At 37.9% G+C, this 22,866-nt stretch overlaps 1 protein-coding gene and 1 long non-coding RNA gene across 12 annotated transcripts; one reads left to right on the top strand and one right to left on the bottom strand.

Moving 5' to 3' along the window:
• Positions 1-1,220: 1,220 nt before the first annotated feature.
• LOC143857306 (uncharacterized) lies at positions 1,221-9,666 on the top strand. Of its 11 annotated transcripts, none has more exons than XR_013238589.1 (9): positions 1,221-1,408; positions 5,359-5,439; positions 5,612-5,826; positions 5,918-6,083; positions 6,296-6,338; positions 7,893-7,938; positions 8,461-8,526; positions 9,080-9,325; positions 9,397-9,666. It is a non-coding gene; the product is annotated as an uncharacterized LOC143857306 (long non-coding RNA). The 11 variants fall into 11 exon arrangements; XR_013238596.1 differs by having other exon boundaries at positions 1,221-4,039; positions 5,937-6,083; positions 8,392-8,526; XR_013238590.1 differs by having other exon boundaries at positions 1,221-4,039; positions 9,080-9,182.
• A 4,111-nt stretch (positions 9,667-13,777) lies between these two features.
• On the bottom strand, positions 13,778-16,659 carry LOC143857216 (carnosic acid synthase-like). Its single transcript, XM_077367633.1, has 2 exons — positions 15,704-16,659; positions 13,778-14,667 (listed from the first exon to the last, which is right to left on the bottom strand). Exons 1-2 carry the CDS (start codon positions 16,634-16,636, stop codon positions 14,038-14,040), a joined length of 1,563 nt encoding a protein of 520 aa, XP_077223748.1. The 5' UTR covers positions 16,637-16,659; the 3' UTR covers positions 13,778-14,037.
• Between the last annotated feature and the right edge of the window lie 6,207 nt (positions 16,660-22,866).

Genomic DNA, 22,866 nt, shown 5'->3' with positions numbered 1-22,866 from the left:
AACACAACTGACCATCATTGGCACACATGACCTATGACTAGTGTCAAGTCAGGAAAGACAAAATGGGGTATCTACAATTACACAAATTTCAGTACTGCCGTTTGTCAAAAGATACATCATACTGTACTATTGTATGCACTATATTAAAAAGTAAAAACTATGCTATTTTCAACAATATTTATGTCTTCGCTTCTATCACATGTATATTCCTATGGCCCCATGGGATTATAATGTTGTGCCAAAAATCCCTCCCTCCAACGTCAGCTGGGTCCCCTAACTGGGGGTTCGAGGGATAGCACCCGGAAGAACAAAATAAAGGCATTTTTGTCATGTGAAAATTCCCTAGTTTCTGTGTTTCGGTGAAACTTTATTAGGATTAGAGTTGGGATTCTATATAAGATATCAGAATGTGACGAATTGCATCGTTCTTTAGGGCCCGTTTAGATACCTCATATTTTGCATTTGGAATTGGAATTGAGTTTTGAATTCAAAATGAATGGATCTGCCAGCTCATGTTGAGGGAGATAGAGAGGGAAGGGGGTACTTCCTACTGGAGGGGAGAGGCTGAGGAGAAAACAGGGTGAGGGAAAATACCAGATCTGTGGATTTTCCAATGACTTATTTCCACAGCATATTTGGAAATCTTATTTTTTTCACTGCCAGTCGCTGATTTGGAAATCCAAGGATTTGATCCGGATGCAAATCACAATGCAAAATGGGCTGCAAATGTGGGGAATCCAAATCAAAATCTTCTCGGCATCCAAACTGGCCCCTAGTGTTCTCGATTTTGGTTCATGTTGAATTTCTCTGTTTATTTGCATTTACGTCGAACACTACATCAACAATACAATATTTATATATATCTGAGGGACCTCAAATAAGCTATCTGATCTAGCCACTATAAATAGCACATCAAGCAATCTTGTTTGAGTCATCCAACCCATTTATTCCATAAAACCTAACATAGATAGGGTGTTCTGATGCAGGAGCATCCCCTTGGAAATTCTAAATTGGCCAAATTTGCTCATTAGCATAGCATTAGCATAGGTTTATCTTTGTTCATTAGAACTAAGCAAATAGGATAGCTTAGTCATTTGTGCATTTTCTTACCCTTTTTGGTCTTTTCTTAAACTAGGCGTAGTTTAGGCATAATACTGATTTGTAATTGGCTATAAGAGCCAACCTTCTTTCATTTTCTTTTCAGACCATGATATTGAAAACTTTTGGAGTTTGGAGAAACTGGATCTGGATCCCTCGTTTGGGAGTTCCTTCAACCAAGCTAAAGAAGAAGGAAGCTCTAACCAAGCAATTGCAGCGTGTAGGAGGTGTTTGAATCAGTTCTTCTCCTTGCCTCGAATTGTTTGATCCTTGTTGCAAACTAGGGGCTGAGATCATTTTCAGAAATCTGGTAAGACTCCATTTGCCCCATCTATTGGAGATAGAATTATTGGATTTCCATCTATCCTTGTATGTTCTTGTCAAATTCAAAGAGACATTTCTTGGAAAGTTCTATCAATGGTATTTTGTGCATGCTATCTTGTTCTTTTGCATTTTTTAAACAATTGGCATCAAAGATGATCGGTTGAATCTGCTATAGTTTTTTTAAGAAGGCTCCTCTGCATAGTAGGTCATTGCATGCATTGTTGATTTGAGCAAATTAAGCCAGCATCACCATCCGGTTCAGAGAAGGCATTAAAGAGAGTTGCTTACAAGGTTCGTTGATAATATCCATCAGATCCAAGACAAAACCACTTGAAACAACTGATTTGAACAGATCGTTTTGTCGAGACCGAACGATTAATTTGCCAGATCCATTGGACTAGCTACTCCTCTTTTGTTAGTTGTGCTTCCTTATGTACATATCCTGAAGTCTAATGCCTTAATTCATTTTGGAACACATCTTCAGAGGTGAAGCTAATGCTTGGTACATGTTTGTTTAAATGTCACAACCAATACAAATTGGCATGCTAGGTGTGGTGGCGAATTGGTATTAGGCCTTGTATTGGATAAGCATTGCTCAGCTTTGAGACACAACTAGTTATCAGAGTGTCATTTTATGGCCACTTAAAAGCTTACTCTCTTCAGCCAGTGCTGCGCCAATTTGCCCTACGTCAATTTGGTATCAGAGCTTTGTCACGTGGAAATTCCATCTGTCCACAGTCCTGGAGAGAACACTGATTTGCTGCAATTGAACACAATTGCTCCAGCTTGCCTTGTCTGTTTTGGAATTTCTGGAACCTACTAAATGAAGCCAACTTCAAGAACCGTTTTCCTACAGCCAAGAAGCCCATGAGAAGTTTTGGATTCAGCTTGAGATCGATAGCTTGACAGTCATTGTGACTGGGCTGTTAAATCTAGCATTGGGGAGTATATTTGATATAAGGAGGTTCAATTAACTTGGTCATTACTTTTGTGACTGTCTACATCCTAGTGTCAAAGGTACAGAGCTTCCATTATCAATTGCTAGTCTAGGCATTCAAGGTTGTTATTTGCAGCACCTAGGTGTCACAGTTCATCTCTAACAGAAGGGCACTTGAAGCTTCTTTCCCTGCTGAGTTAAAATACTCAGTTTTTGAGCTGGCATTGAAGGCTTGTTCATGGTTCCTAAAGGTTGAGATTTTGGTTCAAATTATGCACAATTTCTGCTCACCAGCAAGCTGCCTCTGACTTGAGAATTATGTCATTAAATCTTGTTGTTCAATGACGCACGGTGGCCATAAGAATTTTGTCCACTAAAGCCTTTCTCTTGTGATATTTTCAGACCTTGAGCCTGTCAAAAGAAGCTTACATTGTTGCTGCAAACAATCTCGAGCCTGTGCTGTTTGGAAGGTAGCCAAGATGAAATCCCGCACCCAAAGCAAAGCTCCAGTGCCATTTATTGAAGGTAGCCCATGGATGACCTGAAATAGTTAGAGTGAGCTGTCCTATTAAATGTCTTGTACCTCCAATTCTGCACATATACAGTGTAAGGTTACAAGATACATGTGCCTCCAAGAAGACTTGATCATTTGTTAGTCACGAGAATACTTATAAAATCACCTCTTGAAAGTACAGAATTAGTGCATGTGCTCAAGTGCAGACACCCTATACGAAATTGCAGGATTCAGGTGTTCATTTTGTTTGGCGTGGCTAAGATCAATTATAATCAACTGCTAGACCTATTGTTAGAGTATAGGAAGGGACAAGATCGATTATTGGAGTGTGTAAAGAGGCAAGGTGCATTGTTTGAGGAAGCTTGTGGCCATAACCGAAAACAGGACAAAATTGAAGCTCAACGATACCAAGCTCCTTCAATGAATAAGAAAACTTTTCAAGAAGGGGAGAGAGTTGGCAAGCGGTTGAAAGAGAAGCCAAGTGATCATCCTAAATTGAAATCAAGGCCAAGAGTGAATTGGCCTTCTTCTCCACCATCGCGGTGAACCAAGGTGAATTCCAAGCCTTCTCCTAAGGTTATCTTTACTTTCCCTTGCTTGGCACACTATGAGGACAGCCAAGACCACCAATATCCAATACATATGCATGAAAAGAAGTCCGAAGTTGATGAAATTGCTGAGGAAGGCACCCATGACAGTCCTGCACTAGTTCAATGTCAAGAAGAGGCTGAAATTGTCATTGTTTTGGAGCCGGTTGAGCATGGCATCAAACTTCATGACCCTAGTGACAATGAAGTGGCTTCCACTCATGATCAAGAGACAACTGAGCAACAGGACAGCAGGGGTTCTAAGCCTAAGCAAATAATGCACATGCAAGAAGACTTCGATGAGGAAAGTGTAGTGGTCAGTCATGAGCAAGGTGAATGCAATGAAGAGTTTGAAGAGCCTCTTATTCTATGGGAGGATGAAAGTCATGTAGATGAAGGGATTGACATCTTAGTGCTTGAGGAATGCCAAGAAAGAGCCAAAAAAAAGTAAAGCGAGAATCACGGGTTAATTTCTTCCTTCCTTCAGCTGAATCGTTAACTTTTTCTTCCTCCGCTAAATCCACGCGATTCCAAGTCCAAGCCTACGCCGTCAATCTCATACGCGAAGCTAAAACCCAAGTAATGAATCTTTGAATTTTAGGGTTTTTCGATCGTATTGCTTTCTAGGCTTTATTTTTTTCCCGTTGTCTTTTAGGTTGTAGGGTTTGGGTGCAGTTTAGGGTCTGCTTCTAAATCTTGGATTTAGGGCACGTTTGACTGCCATGAATTTGTTTTCATGATAAATCGGTTTGTCCAAGTGGAGATGAGGGTGAAGTTGCTGAAAATCAGGAAACAAATTGAGATGTGGCTACAAATTCTTGGAGTTTTTTTTTACTGATTTTTATCCTCATCTCATCGTCAGTTGGTGGTCCATGATTTTGTAAAGAAGTGGCTAATTGGCAAAAACCCCCTTTCCCCCTGAATCCCCAGTTTTTCCATGCCTCCGCATACCTTTATAAACTGTAAAAATCTCTTGGATGGCTTCCCCTTCTAATAAAAATACTTTTTTTCGGTTGATGTTCCATTTATATGATAGTTTCTTTTATTTGTTTTGTTGTGGAAGACTTGGAAATTGGATTTGTAGGTTGGCTTGCTTGATCTGGGTTTGCTTTAATATGCTTTTAAATTATGTAGAAAAACATACGTAACATGGCATGGAAATTTATTTTAATCAAATTCTACTGCCTTGCATTGTGTATTATTATTTTTTTAATCTTAAATACATAGATTTTTTTTCATCCTTTCTTTTGTTGTATTGCAAAATGGAAATTCACAATTCAATGGACGTTGTCAACATTTTTATTTGTGAATAACGATGATTTTATTCCATTCTTTTTCTTATGCCCTTCTTTTGATTTTATGCCCTTCAATGGTTGATCAGGGACTAAATGGAAAAGCTCATTTTTTTTATTTGGAGAAGATCAAAGAAGGCGGGCTTTTGGGTTTTTAGAGATGTTTTTTATCGTATGTTCTTCTTTTATTTAGATGCCTTACACTTTCTTTGTTTTTTGCTTGATTTGTATTGATTTTGATGTGGTTTGGTTTAGATATCTACAAGAAATCTGATTGGTTTTCCTCAAGCTGTATTTTCTACAACATTTACTGACATCTAAGTTTCTACGTTTCTGGATTCTACTAATGATACCAACTTCCATTGGCCATACCTCCTAAGTTTCTGTTTTGCACAAACTTGATTCATTATTAAGATTTTTTTTTTTCATTTGTCAATGTTTTACTAATTAATAACACATAGGCCATTTTCCATTAATGGGTGAATCTAAGGAATAAAAGGTTTTCCCTCTTTCTCCATTCTTCTACAGTTGTAACACTATTTTCCTTCTTTTTTTTATTTATTTTGTGAGTCGTTGCATGAATGAAATTGCATTCTCGGTCGTCAGATAGTTGGCGTCTTGGAAGATTGCCGATGAGATCTCCCTGTCAAGTGTCTTGGAAGATTGCCGATGAGATCTCCCTGTCGAGTGAGTGCTTATCTTTCGGCCATTGTTGAATGGGTATTTATTTGGATACTTTTCAGTTAAAGGATGGTGATTGCCGTAAAGGTTATATGATTTCCAATGCTATTTCTTCAAATATCAAGCAATGAGTTGCATATTCTTTCGTCTTTCCTTATCTAGCTTATACGGATCTTAGGAATGTTGGAGTATAGGCTTTTGCTCGTGGCGGTCATGGTGTTCCATTGATGTATAGCAATGGGACGGACGTTCCCTACTAATGAAGTTCCTTAACATAAAAGGTTATTGGATGAGGAGGAGGCAGGGGGGTGATTCTTTGTACGACCAACATCTCTAGATGTGGTTATACTTCCTTAGTGGGTCACCCTACTCTCACGCCTTAGTGGGCTCTAGGTATGATTTTTCACATCATCCATTTCGCTTCTCTTCTTTTTTAATATAAATTGCTAGGACTTTGCAATTAGAATTATTTTTTTGCTATCAGATCTCATATTCTCCATTAGGATACAATAAGACTGCAGAAGAATTATAACCCATCAGGAGTGCCATGAAAAGTGAGTTGAAGTTGAGATCGTGGTTGAGGTGGCTCACGAGATTATGATTATGAGGCTTTTTTCAGCCACCCAAAAGATCCAATAACTAATAACAAGGTACTTTGAAAGATGGGTATGAGATATTTCATTTTGTTTTAATCTAAAATTTTCTGCTTAATTTATGGACTGTAAATTCTTTGAGTTTTGTGAATGGTTATTTTTTCTATTAGATTGATTGTGTTGATTTTATAACAGTTTTTCCCAAATTCATAGCGTTTTCCTTTCTAATTGTCCTCATATTTTTATTTTCATTTATCATCATCTTTTAGGTATCATGACAAACAAAACATTCAAGGGAAGGAAAAAAATTAGGTATGCTCTGTCTTCAATCATTTAATTTCTAAGCTCTTTTTGGTAATTGAAGTTTCTCTTTTATTTTCTCTTCATGTCATTATGACAATTACAAAAAAAAAGAAAAAAAATAGTCAAGAAAAGTAAAATAAAAGGTCTATCCTATCACTGTTTCTATGGACTTGTTTCCCATAGAAGTATTTAATAGTTGTTTTCTTTCTCTCTCTTTCACTATGATTATGGATATAATTGAGGAATATCACTGTCGACAAAAGTGACTGTGAATTGACAAGGATGGACTCCACTAGTATAATACATTAGGAGACTCCAAATTCTTTCAAGAGCAACAGGCAAGTAAACTAATTACCATGCCAATTTTGTAAGCCATTGGCCTTTTTTATTATTTCGGATTTTCAAAAGCAACAGGTAAGTAAACTAATTACTGTGCTAAATAAATGGGTGGGATAATTCCTATAGTTTCTGCTTCCTCTTTAGGTTCTATAAATTAGGTAAATGGTCTTGTGCATGTACTTTTGCGGATTTTCCAGAGATATCTTTTCTAACTTGGAATTCCATTCTTTGTATATATATACCACTATTGGCATCCCCACTTTATCCCCATTTTCCACAAGTTTCTCCTTTTGATTTCTATTTTTAATTGTTATTATCAATAAAAAAATGGGTGAACATAGAATTTTTTGATTTTGATGTCGTGGATCACTTCCTATATGGCCTTAAATTTAGGGGGATGATATTGTACAGGTGCAGGTGCAACAGGATAATAAAATAAAATTTCAAAAAAAAAAAAATCTTAAAATTGAGTATTACTACCCAATTAATTTGGTGGCAGAAAGAACATATATATAGTGAAAATAGTATTCTCGACCCAATTACTTTGGTCGGTAATAAAACATGTATACGTTCAAGATAGTATTCACGACCAAATTAAGTTGGTCGCTACAAAGATCCGATGATTACTAGCGACACGATATGTTGGTTTGCTAACAGAGTTTTATCGTCGCAAATTATTCTTATCGCTAATAATTACTATTAGCGACCAACATATTTCATCGCTACAAATATATATTGCGACCGTGCCGACCGTCGCTAATGCTTGATTTGTTTGTCTTTTTTGGTTGCTTACAAACCTTTAGCTACGGTCGTATGATGTCATTAGTAACAGTTTCATGGGTCGCTAATGGGTAACATTTATCAACTCTCATGTTAATTTGGGTCGCTAAAGACTATTAGCGACGATCGAATTAGCGACCACACAGCGACCCAAAAAAATGGTCGCTATTACTATTAGGGACGGTATTTTTAGTATTAGCGACCCAATTTAGTGGGTTGCTAATACCAATGTTTCTTGTACTGGCATCTCTGCTTTAATCTCTGTTGGAATTGGAGGCTTGCTAAATAGGTAATATTTTTTATTGATTCAAAGCTTGGGATCTACGTTTAGTTTTATATTTGTTGATGTTGGGTTTTTTTTTTCTTAAATGGATTGTATGAATTACTTCATTGGGGGTTTAGCACTTTTCATGGTTGAGATTTTGCTTCCATGTTTCTTTACAGATACGGCATCAAATTCCATTCTTGCAGAGAAACAGCATCTGACGATGTAAGAATTTGGTCAATTTTTTTACATGTGATAGACCCTCATAATCCGGGATCTTCTATTTGTGATATGCTGCCGCTATTTGTATTTTTACCTATACAATTTTATTTTGTTCCTTCAGGGTCATTTCAATTCATTTCGCCCCTTCCCTTCTCCATTGTAGGAGTTTAGGGCAATAAGGCTACTATCAAATGTCTTATCGGTGCTTCGACTTGGAGTTCATTTTCTATTAATACATTGAACTCTCTAACAACTCTTCAACTCCCTTTGGCCCTACACATCTTTTTAAGTATCATGCATTATAATTTGATTTTGCTTTTGAAAGAAACTATTGATTATTTAGTCTAAAGCTTATATTTTGACCATGCTTAATGGCACTTTGAGTTTTCTATATGTAATTCCTCCAAATATCTAGCTGATGTTCTTATGATTTTTTTTAGCTTTATCCTTCTCCAGATTTCTTTCATATGATTTTTCATGTTTCGGATCTCTACAAGAAGAGTTTTTTCAACAATCATCTGTCAGATTACTATTCGAGGGACGTCATTTGAGGATTCAAAGATGGTGAGCGATCATGGATATGTCCGCAAGGTATGGTTTTTTTTTATCTCTTTTCTGGTATCTTTGGATAAGTGTTCTCTTTTTGTTGGCTTCATGAATTTAGGATTCGGCTGAGCATCCATAGTAAATGCCCATCTGATTATATAGATGAATGCTTGGCTACTTTTATTCCTATTTTGATTGATTGAAAATCTGTTTTTTTTTCAAGTGTTCTATAGCTTTAACACCTTGGGCTCTTAACGCAATCATAGTCATACTCCCGACTGCTTTAATGTTTAGTATTTACGTATGTAAAAAGTAATATGATCATATAGGGGTACTTTTGCTTATGTATCTTACCAAATTTTGAATCTGTATAAAACATAGTCGTAGTCATACCGATGGCTGCTTTCATGTTTAATCTATATATGTAAAATATTATATATCATCATATAAGGGGAATTTATGAATCTGCTTTTAAGGACAGTACCAAAAAACCATTTGTATCATCAAATACAAACAAATTTTGAATTTGTTAAAAAATTTGTCTTCTTTTAAATTTTTTTATTAAACTTTTGACTTTATGGATTTGTTGTTGTTGCAGCGTTTGCTTTGGCAATTGAAGAAGCTACTGTGTGTTACACAAAATGTTGGGCCTGTTGCATGTGGGCAGCCACCTCATTAATGAAGACAAAATCTGCTGAAAAGTGGGTCTCTGTGCCTGCTCTCATTCATTGAAAATTTTCATGCATTGAAAATTGATATTTTCGTTTACTATACTAACGATGGTGGTCGTGGCATGGTTTTCCATGGTTAGAAACCTCAGCATCTCCACTCAAAACTTGATCAGGTTGACTACACTCAGTTAAGACTCCATCTATCATTAATTTTACTTTTTAACTTACTGTGATTTATTTTCAGGTATGCCTACCAATTTGCCCTACCTCTATGCAGATGACCTTGTCACGGTTGAAAGAAAAAGCATGCTTCTGGAACTTATAAAAGATCAGTGTTGAAAAACTTGATTTACTTTTAACATTTTCGTAATCTAAATGACTTTCAAGGATTAATTTTAGTAATTTTATGTTGTGCTTAGGTTCCTAGGGAGTAAAATCCTGGCCTTAGGTTTGCTACATGGTTATGTACTGTATTAAACAGAAAAACTAAAAACATGAAAATTTTCATTTTAGTATTAAATTTTGTACTTAATTTGGCATGATGGATATTTGATTGCAAGTGCAATCAAATGACACCTTCGCGTGACATTTTGTAGAGGTAACTAGGGGTGTAAATGGATATTCGGAAATTCGATTACCGTCCGCATCTGAATCCGTTTAAAGCGAATATTATCCGAATCCGTTTATGAGATATTCGGCTCTTAGCGGATGCGAATCTGGTAAATGGTATATCCGATCCGTTTAACATCCGAATCCGAGAAGTAAATCCTTCTTATTTTTTATTAATAATATCATTAATATTTATTTTTAGTAATGACACACTATCTTTTGTTTCTATAAGAAAAGTGAATATTCTTTTTAGAAAAAATAAAATAAAAACAAAAATAGCCCAAATCCATTCTATCAAAATAATCCAAACCCATTCCATCATATACAAAAAAAAGGAAAAACCCAAAGACCACTACCAACACTATCATCCATCCCCATCGCCTCCCTCTCTCTGCCTTTGTTTTAAAAGGAAGAAGAGGATCTCATATATTTTAGGGTTTGAGAGTTAATTTTGTGAACAAAATAAATAGTAGAAGAGAGAGAAAGAGGAGAGAGAAAGAGAGAAAAAAGTAATGATTACACATGGCATTTCATATTCTACTCTTCTCCCCTCTAAAATTTACCAAAAACAAGGTTTGACATTGGAAAAGTAGGGGAGGCGACAATCTCGCCACATAGGCGCCACCTAAGCAAAAAGCTAATAATGATGTCTCTTCCATGTCTAGTAGTCCAATAGGATTTGAGCTAAAAAATGACAACCAAACAACATTTGGTATTTCATATTCCTAGAAATGCTCAGCCGTCTTCCCTACTTTTTGCAACCAAACAGAGCCTAGGGGAATTTTCTGTGAAAAAATCGAATTCCAAAGGGTTAGTATTTTGGCCAATTTGGGCAAATTTTGGGTTTCTAGTGGGTACATTACCATCTTAAAATTCAAAATTTCAAGTGGGATTCTCCAATATTAAAAGATTTTGAAATTCGAATAATGGGACCCATCAACGTAAGATTTTGAATCATATTTGATCACCATCAATTGGGTTCACCCGGTTAGTACTTTTGACCTTTTCGGTGTTGGGATAAAAGGAGTTATTCATTTTAATATGTTTAAGGGGAGCGCATCCAAATTACATTGTTGCCCATCTAATGAATGGTTCAGATCATTTTATGGCAACAAGTTGTGCGGTGTGACCGATTTACATTTCAACCCATTTGTGTTTTGGTTCATCCATTGGACAGCAAGGATCATCTTTTTTAGGATGTCAGTAATCATGTGTTTGTAATTTTTCTTTCGAAATAATTGAATTTGTGAGATCAAATATTAATAGTAAATCACCTACAAAATTCATAAAAATATTACAGTAATCTTTCCTTGTCAAGATGAAACTACTGTAACAAGGTGAGATTATTTGGACTAGATCTATTATAAGATACAATGTAAATCCATAATCTAACTTGAATCTTTAAAAATTGAAACTTTATAATAAATCGTATTCAAAATTCATGAAACTTTCACAGTAGGCTATATTCATTCATTCCTTGTTACTATCAAAATTATAATTGATTTGAAGTTCTATTACTAAAGGTTTCTTTGTAATTCAAATAATCTGGTCTCAATATTATTAAATCAGACATTAATAGCAAATTATCATAAGAATCAATGAAATTTTCTCAATAAGATATATTCGTTCATATAATGTTACCGTATAAATTTCAACTTGTTTGGAGTTCGTCTGCAATGGTTTGCTTTGTAAAATCACCCACTTGGTTTGAAATTGATAAAATCTTTTAAAAATCGAAATTAATCATAAACATCATAAAAACTTCCAGCAAATATTGATTTTATATCATGTATTCATTCCTTAAGCCGTTGAAATAGAAACCTCAGGGGTCATAGATTTCCTTTGTAAAATGGCCTGGATAAGATAGTTTAATTGCCAAGATTGCATTCATAATCGTATCCTAATTGCGATCAATACTTTATGATTTGCGCATTTAAATTATAGTATGTTATTGGCTCCGAGGTCCATTGTCCACGGAAATTCTCAGAAATATGTCAGGCAATAACATAATATAACTTACGTGCTAAATTATTCAAGGGTGGAAAGCACGATTCCCTTCCATGGATGCAACTCAAGGCAGAAACTTACCAATATTAGAGCCATTGGTATTCCTTAGATTTTAGGAGTCGGAAACCTTTAAAGAACTGAAAATCATTAACTTCAACAAATTGAATCAATTTACCTCATGTCTTTCGGAACCGTTGGATTGCGGTCTCAATCGTAAGAACCTTTAAAGTCTCCTTTAAGAATAATTATGTCATGTCGTGTTCTAGGTCTTAGGATATCCTAGAGTTAGGGAGTTCAGCCTCATCACTACCGATTGCTATTATTAGCAATTGAGTCATAGATCTAGTTCTACTAGTTACCCCTTTTTTTCATAGGACAAATTTAGTTACCTAGGATATAGGTCCACCTGCATTAGTCTAAGGGATGTCTTGCACTTAGATAGGATCATATAACATCTTAGATAAAGTCCTAGGATAATAAAAGCTACTCAACTTAAATTAAATGAATTCCCTTAAACTGTTGAAACAGTTAGTCCGGTCTAGATTGGTGTCCTAGATGTCTTAGACATATAGCTTAGTTTAGGCACCGAACTACGATCGACTTTGATTCCAGTGAGGCTTGGATACGTAGGCAGCTTTGGATGTCTTGAATGGCATACCAAACACGAGTCGGCGCACCACAAATGGTGAGGTTTTGTATATTAGTTTTTTCTAAATTCTTAACTAAATTAACTAAATATATAGGATTTTCCTCAAATTAGAATTTTAGGAGAACATTCACTTAAATTGAATCCAAACAAATTAAGAAAATCAAGACACATATTAGGGAATACATTGAAATTAGATTTTAGGATGCATGTCACATAGTTCGCATATTAAAAAAGAGTTAAATGAGCTATTTAAAAGTAATTCAAGAGAGTTAAATTTTGGAATTGAAGACTGGATTATTCGGCAAGAATGGTGCTTGTGGTGGTAACTCTCCATACCTTTCATTATCGTAATCAAGTAACGAATCTAGATCTCTCATCTAGGTGGCGACTATGTCATTCTCTTTTGCTTGAAGTTTGGATTGCTTTAGTCATCCCAAGTTCACAGAAAGGACAAATTAAATCAATGATAAAAGGCACGCGTCAACCGCGTGGGTACGAGAGACCAACAGAGTGTGTGGCGGCTTGCTGGCCATTCTTCTCTCGCGGGATCGGGTCTCACACTGACATGTGAAGAATTTCTTACAAAAGCTTGATGTGAAATGACTGAATTTATTTTTAGAATTTATTGAACATGTCATGTATCAATCATGCGATCATCCAAATTTTCTGGATGAATTTGCCTACTATTCGAATGTCAAAATGTTATACCCTTTTTCCTATCTAAATACAACCTAACGATTCTCACTTTGATGTTTAATTAGTTCGTAACATCCGAACTTTTTTATTCCTCATCCAGTTATCCGTCATGTATTCATCTTTTTAAGTTCATGGTAGCAACTGATCAACTGATTATTTTGATTATGTATGCACGTGCATTTTTACTAGTGGTACAAAAAGAGACGGGAGAGAGGTGAAATTTTGTGAAGTATGCCAATTTTAGATTTTTTGAGATCTCTTTTTGGAGAGAGAGAGAGAGAGAGAGAGAGAGATTTGATGGGATCCTTAAAGGAGAGAGATTTTGTCTTTTTGTGGAAAGAGAAGAGAGTGCAACGTTTGTGAAACAATCAAGGGAAACTTTATTTTTTTATGATTTTTGGGTGGCTTACTTTTGGATAGAGATGGAGGGAGATATGTTAGTTACTAAAAGAGGTGAAACAATAAAGGGGAGTTAAAAAAGTAATAAAGAAAGTTTTTGAATTAAATTTTAAGAGTGATTGGTTAAAAGAAGAAAGAAATAGATTTATTAAATGATAATCATTGGGTGTGTATGATTTTTTTAAATTTGTTAATTAAAGATTAAAAAAAAAAAAATTTAGGTGTTTACATGCGTGTAACAATGTAAATACTTCCCTTTAACCTCTGTAAAAAGGCTTTGGTAAAACTTTATTTAAAATCAAACCTCTCACACTAGAGGTGCTTTGGTAAAACTTTATTGAAAAGAAACGAGACAGGAAGCAACAACAACTAAGGCAACTGCACCACAGTGCAACGAAGAACAACATACACACCACGGTTACAAGATTAATTACCCGAATAGAGATTTACTAAAAACAATAAGCAACACTAATGTGAATAAGTCCCATGCATAGTGAAATAGAAGCAGAGGGTGTGCCAACAATGTTAAGTATAGAGCTTCGGGTTGGATAGCCTTGGAGTTGGAATGGCAACCAGTGGCACTGCCTGCCTAGTAACAATCCCAAACTTATCTTCAAATTCATAGTTTGTCCCCTCTGGCCACCTCCAATCAAACGAATGAACGAGAGAAGCTAATAAGTAAGGGTACATTCTCTCCGCCAAGGGGAGTCCTATACACGTCCTTCTCCCCGATCCAAATGGTATAAAACGATGATCCGTGCCTCTAATGTCACATTTTTTGAATTCTTCAGTTAAGAACCTCTCTGGTTTGAATACTAAAGGATCTTTCCATATCTTGGGGTCTCTGTGTATAACCCATACATTGACTAAGACTTTGGAGCCCTTGGGGACTATATATCCACCCACGACACTCGTTTTGCTTGGGCTTCGGGGGACTAAGAAAGGGATCGCAGGGTGCAAGCGGTGGGTTTCCTTCATGACTGCATCCAAGTAGTGGAGTTCATGCAAATGAGACTCCTCCACTATGTTATTCTTTCCAACAACTTGTTCTAATTCCTCCTGAACCTTTCTCATCATGTCAGGATGCTTAAGCAACTCACCTATTGACCATGCTACCATTGTTGAAGTCGTGTCGGTTCCACCAATCAAAAGGTCCTGTTAACAAGTTTGTTACATACAACAATCAATGTATTGTGATGAGAGAGAAAGGATTCAATTGCTATTTGTGTAACTAGGATCAATACGAGAATTGCAACTGTTACAACCCAGCAAAACTTTGATTTATGTTGGGGGTAAAAAAAGTTGAGCTCTAATACGATGACTACACTTAGCGTCACCATCACAACGAGGCCACTCGGCTAGGACAACAGGCAGCCTCGGAGAGGGACATCTTGTCCTAGAGCATCGAAGAAATTATATGAGGTATGGGCGTTTAAACACTTACTCATCATCCCACCCTTGATATTTTTTAAGATGCTGCTGTTGGATCAAATATCGAGGGTGGTACTTCCATCGTACCACCTTTAGGTGTTTATACGCCCATTCATCTTTTAATTTCTCTTTAATATCAAAGAGTTGTTGGGTTTTGAACCCAAAACCTGCCATGAGGGAATGACTGTGAAACACCCAATTACTCCGAAAGCTTAATGTCTTAAAGTTGGTGTTATTTAATCATTTATACTGCATCAAATACCCATAAAAGAAATGATGTAAGATTGATTTTGTAGCGCGGCGCACACATCCGATATATATATATATGGGGAAAGTGATTGTGAGTGGCCCCTCATATAAGCTTATATGAGGTGACCGCTAAAAACATGGTGGGCCCACATTTTTGGGGTGATCCGAGCCGGTCATTTGATAGGCCTTGACGTAGATAAGGGGTGCCCAAAAAATCAGCTCCATAGAATCATGCCAACCCTTCGTACTGTGGAGGTGAAAGAGGGGGAAAATGGACGGGTAAGTGGGCAAATTTATACCCGCCCATTTTCCCTTCTTTCACCTCATATAAGCGGTCACCTCATATAAGCTTATATGAGGGGCCGCTCACAATCACTTTCCCCTATATATATATATATATATATATATATATATATATATATATATATATATATATATATATATATATAGAGAGAGAGAGAGAGAGAGAGAGAGAGAGAGAGAGAGAGAGAGAGAGAGAGAGAGAGAGTACCTGTATCATTGCCTTCATGATATCTACAGTGAGAGGAGCTTTCCTGTCTTCATCCTCTGTCAACTGCAAAAGCAATTGCATGAAATCCTTGCCTTCTTTCTTCTTTTCATCACCTCCTTCTTCCCTATCCATCTTCCTCCGTCGATCGATGATGGATTCATAAATCTTGTCTATATAATTTGACAACTTAGTCATTTCTCGAACGATCCTCTGAATGTCAAACCTGGCAAGAATAGGAAAAAGATCAGAAACATTGAACCTTGTTGCTAGTTCCATAGCTTCATTGGTCCATTGCCGAAACTCTTTAGCGAGAGTACGCCTTCCTTCTCCATCCAACGTTGCACCCCAAAACGTGCTAATAAGCAAGTTCAACACCACTTGAAACGTGGTCTCCGAGAGGTCAATTGGGGTGTTGATCTTTGAATACACATCCCTCACCACCTTACGAAGCTCCCTTCGCCTTAATGGGTAGAAACTATCAAGCCCTTTGTTGCTCATCAACTCCCGGCTACAAATCCTGCGCACTAGGCGCAGGTGGGGCCCATTGGGTGCAAACCCAATGTTGATCCCGCCGTAATTCATTGCAAGCACCGCGACCGTCACGTCGCGGTTGGCAAAAACAGGGTCCTGATCTCTCAAAACCTCTCTTGCTAACTCTGGGGAGCTAACCACGATGACATTCTTGTTCAACAGTCGGACACTCATGATAGGGCCATATATCTTGGTCAATTTTTCAAATTGGCAATGGAGTTCCTTCTCGAGAAAGGGGAGGAATCCAATCAAGGGCAACCCTCGTGGGCCTGGAGGCAAAGGGAAATGTCCCTTGCTCCATTTCCTGGCCATCCATACGTACCATGCAATCAAGAATGCTGCAATGGAAACCCATGTTTTATAATTTGATATAAACTCCCTAGCAAGATCGGATTCTGCCATCTTTCCTTTGTGGTAACGTTGGAAGGAAGGCGGTGTGGAATTGAGTGTAACATGAGTCCAAATATATAGTAACAAATATCAGGGAAACAAATTATGATCTTTTTTAGAAGGGAATTGCTAGCGTCCATCACAAAAGGGATTTCGCGGCTGGTCTGTCGCACATTAGACCAGCCACCTCGTTAATGAAGACAACAACTTTTGTCTCCATTCACGAGGTGGCTGGCCTGAGATGCAACAGACCAGCCGCGAAAACCCTTTTGCGATGGACCTTAGCAAATCCCTTTTTAGAATGCATTATAGCTCAGTTGTAGGTTTTCAAATTTTCCGTGGAAAATTTTGGCCGCCCTTTCTGAATAGTTAATCTATAGTGACATATGAGCTGAGGGAGACATATTAAGACTTGAGGCTTGTGAGTAGCGTGGATAGGGCCATATATCTTGGCCAATTTTTCCACGTGACAATAGGGCCATATATCTTGGCCAATTTTTCCACGTGACAATGGAGTTCCTCTTCTAGAAAGGGAATCAAGGGCAACCCTCGTGGGCCTGGAGGCAAAGGGAAATGTCCCTTGCTCCATTTCCTGGCCATCCATGTATACGTACCATGCAATCAAGAATACTGCAACTGAAACCCACATTTTATAATTGGGAAAAATACACTTAGACCCCCTTGTGGTTTCTGACACATTCAACTTAACCCCTAATGTTTAAAAAGTTACAAATAGACCCCCTGTGGTTTCAATTTGTGTAAGGTAGACCACCCCCTCAGTTGACGGTTCGTCCACAGATTGAAGGGTTAGGATGATCCTATGGAGCTAATTTTTTGGGCACACCCTATCTATGTCAGAGCCCATCATGAACGCTTTGGATCATCCAAACAATGTGAACCCATTGTGTTTTTGGTAGTGTGGGCCCGAATCCAAACACTTCCAAAAACACAGTGGGTCCACATTGTTTGGATGATCCAAAGCGTTCATTTGATCGTCCCTAACATAGATAGGGTGCACAAAATCAACTCCATAGGATCATCCTAATCCTTCAATCTGTGGACGAACCGTCAACTGAGGGGGTCTACCTTACACAAATTGAAACCACAGGGGGTCTATTTGTAACTTTTTAAACATTAGGGGTTAAGTTGAATGTGTCAGAAACCACAGGGGTCTAAGTGTATTTTTCCCTTTATAATTTGATATAAACTCCCTAGCAAATGATGAGTATTAAATGGGGCATGGCCGTAGGATTCCACCACGTGTCACTCTCCTAGCATCAAGATCTTAGCCATGATCGCCTGCCATCGCAAAGGGTGTTAAACACGACATATCCACAGGATTCCGCCACGTGTCATCTTCTTATCGCTAAAATCTCGGCCATAATCACTCATCATCACGATTATGGGGAGGATTATACGCAAGTTTAGCAAGCCATGCACGCCGCTGATACTCTGCTGCCACCAGATTACCAGCCAATCCGAGGAAGAAAGCCTTTTCCCCAAAATGATTAAAAAAATCCACGTGGCACACAACCGAGAAGATTCACATGCAAAGAAAAAGGATAAATACTTGATCAAGCCTCCTAAAAAAGGGGATCCGATCTTTCTGGTTAGGGAAAAAAGAAAAACCTAAGCCAGACAAGAGGAAACCATTAAAGACGAGCTTTAATTGCCCACTAAAGTCACCATATCCAAAAGAGGTGCGGAAAAAGGGTGCTGGACGCCTGCTACCCCCTCTCCCTAGATCCCATAGCCAACTCGACCACCCCAATAACAGAAATAGCCTATGTTTGATTCTGGTAACCTGGTCACCCCCTCCATTAATCTTGTTGTTCATTTATGCGATTGAGCTGGAATCTGTCTTGGGTGTCGAAGTGGTCGTCCGGGACCCACCTCGGACCCCCTGACCAATTTTGTTTGTGATTGTAGATACTGGATGGAGGCTCTCTACCCACCGCACGATCACAGACCTGGATTCCGGCACCATCAGCAAGATCGGATTTTTCCATCACACATCAGACCAGCCACCTCGTTAATGAAGACAACATCTTTTGTCTCTATTCACGAGGTGGCTAGTTTGACATGCAACAGACCAGCCGCAAAAACCTTAAATTTTGGCCGCCTTTTCTGAAGAGTTAATCTATAGTGACATATGAGGGAGAGGTATTAAGACTTGAGGCTTGAGAGTAGTTTTCAAATTTTCCGCGGAAAATTTTGGCCGCCTTTTCTGAAGAGTTAATCTATAGTGACATATGAGGGAGACGTATTAAGACTTGAGGCTTGAGAGTAGTGCGGAGTTGAGGGGTACTCCATTTTTTAAATGCATTATAGCTCAGTTTTCAAATTTTCCTTAAAAAAATGTTGCTGCCTTTTTGGAAGAGTTAAATGTATAGTAGCAAATGAGGTAGAGAGATTAAGACTTGAGGCTTGTGAGTAGCGTGGAGTTGAGGGTAATCCAATTGTTGTTCAACATTAATAATACGTGGAGTAAAATTCTGGGTACCGTTTAATTGGAAGTCTCCAATCACGACTCGACTCCAAAAATTTCTAAGTGTATTTCAACCCTGCTTTCTGCAATTTATCCAATGACCACTTTGTTTTGGTTTCTTTAGTCGGTCACCTTAAGGCTCCGTTGAAATTGGGCGTAAAATTGTAGAATTTAAGACCAAAAATTACAAGACAAAGAAAGATTAAGGCTCTGTTGAAATTGGGGGTTAAATTGTAGAATTTAAGAACAGAAAATACAAAACAGAGATAGAGCGTAAGAGACTTTTTCACTGATTTTTCTTTTCTTTAATCCATATTGAGTAAGTAACACACCAGCCTTTCACCCCTTTAATGAAATAAATTTCCGTAAGTCCAACTACCCAAAAAAAATCAGAAGTTAGGATCATCCGATAGATGGTTAGGATCAACCCTCTATCATTCAGATCGGAGGGTTAGGATCAACCTGTGGGAATGATTTTTGGGGCACAACCTATTTAGGCTGTGGCCCATCTAATGGACGGTTTGGATCATCCTATGGTCCGGGTCATACTGTACTTTTAGTAAAGTGAGGAGTGCCCTCATCAAAATACAGTAGATCTGATAACATTTCCCTAAAAAAAGCAATTTGAACTAGAAAACAAGATACGAATAGACAAGCAAAATGAATCTTTCTAGAAGACTAGAAAATAGACTTGACTTAGGTGGGTCCCACTAGTTTGAATTAGGTGGTGAACAAAGATTTGATTTCCGCCATTTGTGGTAAGGATTGGTCAGTCCTCTAGGAGGCCAATGTGAGGGCTTTATTAAATGGGCCAGAAGCACACAATGACTAGTACATTATGAACTCTTGCCACGTGTATTGAAGTGTTCTTATACAGAGAAATTACATTGTGAAATGGCGTACAACCACGTAAAGGTAGAATGTCAAAGGTTTCACCCTTGATATTTGATCGAACAGCAGCTTCTCAAAAAGAGAGCTGCTGTTCGATCAAATATCAAGGGTGGGATGGCAAGTACGTGTTTTGTTGAGAAAATCCACCAGAGAAATTCGATTCGATTGTGCACAAATTAAACGGAAAGAAAAATAAACAAACAAGCCACAAGATGAACACCAAGATTTTACGTGGTTCGGCAAAGCCTACTCCACGGGTGAGAAACACGATCTTCCATTGAGGAAAAACAATATACAAGGATTAAAATGGATTTAACACAAAACCCTTTCCTTGCTTCTCTCAAACCAAGACTGTACAAGAGTAACCTGAGAGATACACACGAGAAAACCCAAGAAAAACTACAAGAGAAAACCCCGAGAAGGAACCCCAAGAAGAAACCCACGTCCTCTTTCTTCTTCTCTCTTTCTCTCATTTTCTTTCCTTCTCTCTCTCTCCCCTCACTCTTGTCCTCTTTGCAGCCTCACACACAAAGAGCCTAAAAAAAAAACACTAGCTGCACCGAGAGAGAAAAGCCTAAATAATTTTTTCACTCTTCCTATTTTGGCATCACTCCAAAATAGCATAAGCTAGCTAGCCTAGCTAAACTAAGCAATAAGAGCCATGGGTTTTAAGAAAACCCAAACTCACTTTCCTAATGTCTTTCCCACCGTTTGGTATGCTGGGAACAAGGCAACTTTCCCAACATGATTGTACTATTTCAGCATAACCATGATTTGATACATGCGCGTCTTTTAGTATTTAATTGTCTCGTAAGTGCTTTATGGGAACTGTAATAACCCTTTTACAGCTCTTTAAATACTAAAAGACAAGATAAATGAGCGCGTATGCCAAGGCATGTTTGTGGTGAAATCATTTCCCTATAATTTATCATACCACCTTTACAGGTGTTAGAAATTTTAAAGCAAAAAGCTACTTTTGTTTGACTTTAAAATTTGGAGGGAATATTCAAAGTTTGAAAGACCACTTTTGTTTTCAAAGATCTTTAGTTTTGTGGCTTACGGGGACTTGAACCCAGGACCTTAGGGTGTTTGGAGAGGGCTCTCAACTACAATGCAAAACATTTGGTCCTACACTGGAACTTTTGAGAAAGTTTCTCACCCATATAATAGGTGGACTTGGAGGAAAGGCTTAAGCCTTTCAGGAGGCATTGGAATTTGTTGGGTGACCCAGTTTTATATAAACTCAAGTTCATATATACTCAAACATGTGCTGAGCCGTGGCCATGGCCCGGGTCAGGGTTTCAATAAATTAAAAAAAGCTTTTTGGTGCAAAAACTTTTTGGCTTTTTTAATCAATTCCTAAACTGTTTTATTTCTCTAAATATTTTTTTGCTAATGACACCTATTAAATGTGGGCCGTTTGATTATTGGGAGAGAAACATTTTATCTCTTAATGGGCTTTTATTTCTCTTCCAATAGTCATATTTCTCTCTATAATAGAGAGAATATTGTACTATTTTGAAATGATTTCGGACATACTATTATGGTACAAATTTTCCACTTGCAAATCCAGATTTTGTGGACCCCGATCCAGAGGACGGCGAGGGACGAGCCCCCAACAGCCTCTAAGATCTCCACATGTGAAGGAGAGCTCTACCAAGGAACTCTCAAAAGAATGCCCCACAGCATGAGTGGCAATGTATATGAGATACCTCTTGATTCGGATACTAGCAAGGAACCAAGACGTACCTGAAACAAAGAAACAGTTGCCATCCAGGGAAGTCGGCCCTGGAACCCAAAAGATTCTTTTGTCGCAACGGAAAACCAGAGAAAACAAAGGTCCGTGCCTAGTGACGAAAGAGGAAGGTCCGAAGAGCACCCCCACCCGTCCGAGTGCAAGCACTCGGTCTCTTATGCCATTTTTATTAACTTTGAAGAGTTTTGGGTGAAAATCATATGAAATGGAAACAGATATTCCCGAGAAGACGTCTATCTAAGCATGCATGACCCAAGGATGGGTAAAAGAAAAGAAAACATCCAAGTCCTAACTTATCACATCTAATCCTAACTCATTACATCTAAGTAAGCGATAAACATACGTATGCACGGTTACAGCTAAGCAGGATATAGCAGATAAGAACAGATAATGATGAGACAAGATGAGCAGGAAAAGCAGTAAAAGAGCTACAACTAAGCATGTGATCAAGAGATAAGTAAACAGGTATGTGCTACAGCTAAGCATGTGTGTAATTAAATAAGGAAATAACCACAGTCTAAAAGAAAATACTCTGTCATGGTCTTATGCAAGAAAGAGTGATGACCACAAACATAAACCCTAAAATACTACCAACAAACCCTAAGACTCTAATTATTTTTCAGGCCCGAATCTTTGGATGATTTGATGTTCATCCGAAGCCGCCTACGTATCCCCGCCTCTTAGAGGAATCAAGGTCACGTAGTTCTCGCACACCTACTCTAAATTATGATGCCTAACACATCTAGGACAGCTATCCTAGACTTGATCAACTAGACTCGACTAGTTGTTAACAACTTCTTTTGCGGTTATTTAGGTTCAAATGGGTTTTGACTTTTAGGGCTCCCTATATGCCCTAACTAAATGCAAGTTAACCCTAAACTAATGCAGGTGGTTCCTACATCCTATGTGTAGCTACGCTGTGTCCGTAACGAAGATATGGTCTATCTAACGCATCATCTTCTAGTCATCAGTTGGCAATGCAGATCGCCAACTGACCGGACAGAGGCGAGGACATACCCCTAGCTAGGACAGACTCCTATACACTCAAGCAAACACATACAAAACAATCAAAACATCCAGGACAGGCTCCTAACTCTAAGACACCCC

Source organism: Tasmannia lanceolata, unplaced genomic scaffold, assembly GCF_043159265.1.
Source record: "Tasmannia lanceolata isolate RefF3 unplaced genomic scaffold, GAP_Taslan_0.1 ptg000024l, whole genome shotgun sequence".
NCBI lineage: Eukaryota > Viridiplantae > Streptophyta > Magnoliopsida > Canellales > Winteraceae > Tasmannia > Tasmannia lanceolata.
This window is presented reverse-complemented; position numbering and strand designations above follow the sequence as displayed.

What these genes read in the sequence shown, in the direction of transcription:
- LOC143857216 (XM_077367633.1), bottom strand. Translation starts at nt 16,636, where the DNA reads ATGGCAGAATCCGATCTTGCTAGGGAGTTTATATCAAATTATAAAACA. An exon ending in TCATGAAGGCAATGATACAG is followed by an intron (nt 14,668 to 15,703) that starts GTACTCTCTCTC and finishes ACTTGTTAACAG; the next exon opens with GACCTTTTGATTGGTGGAAC.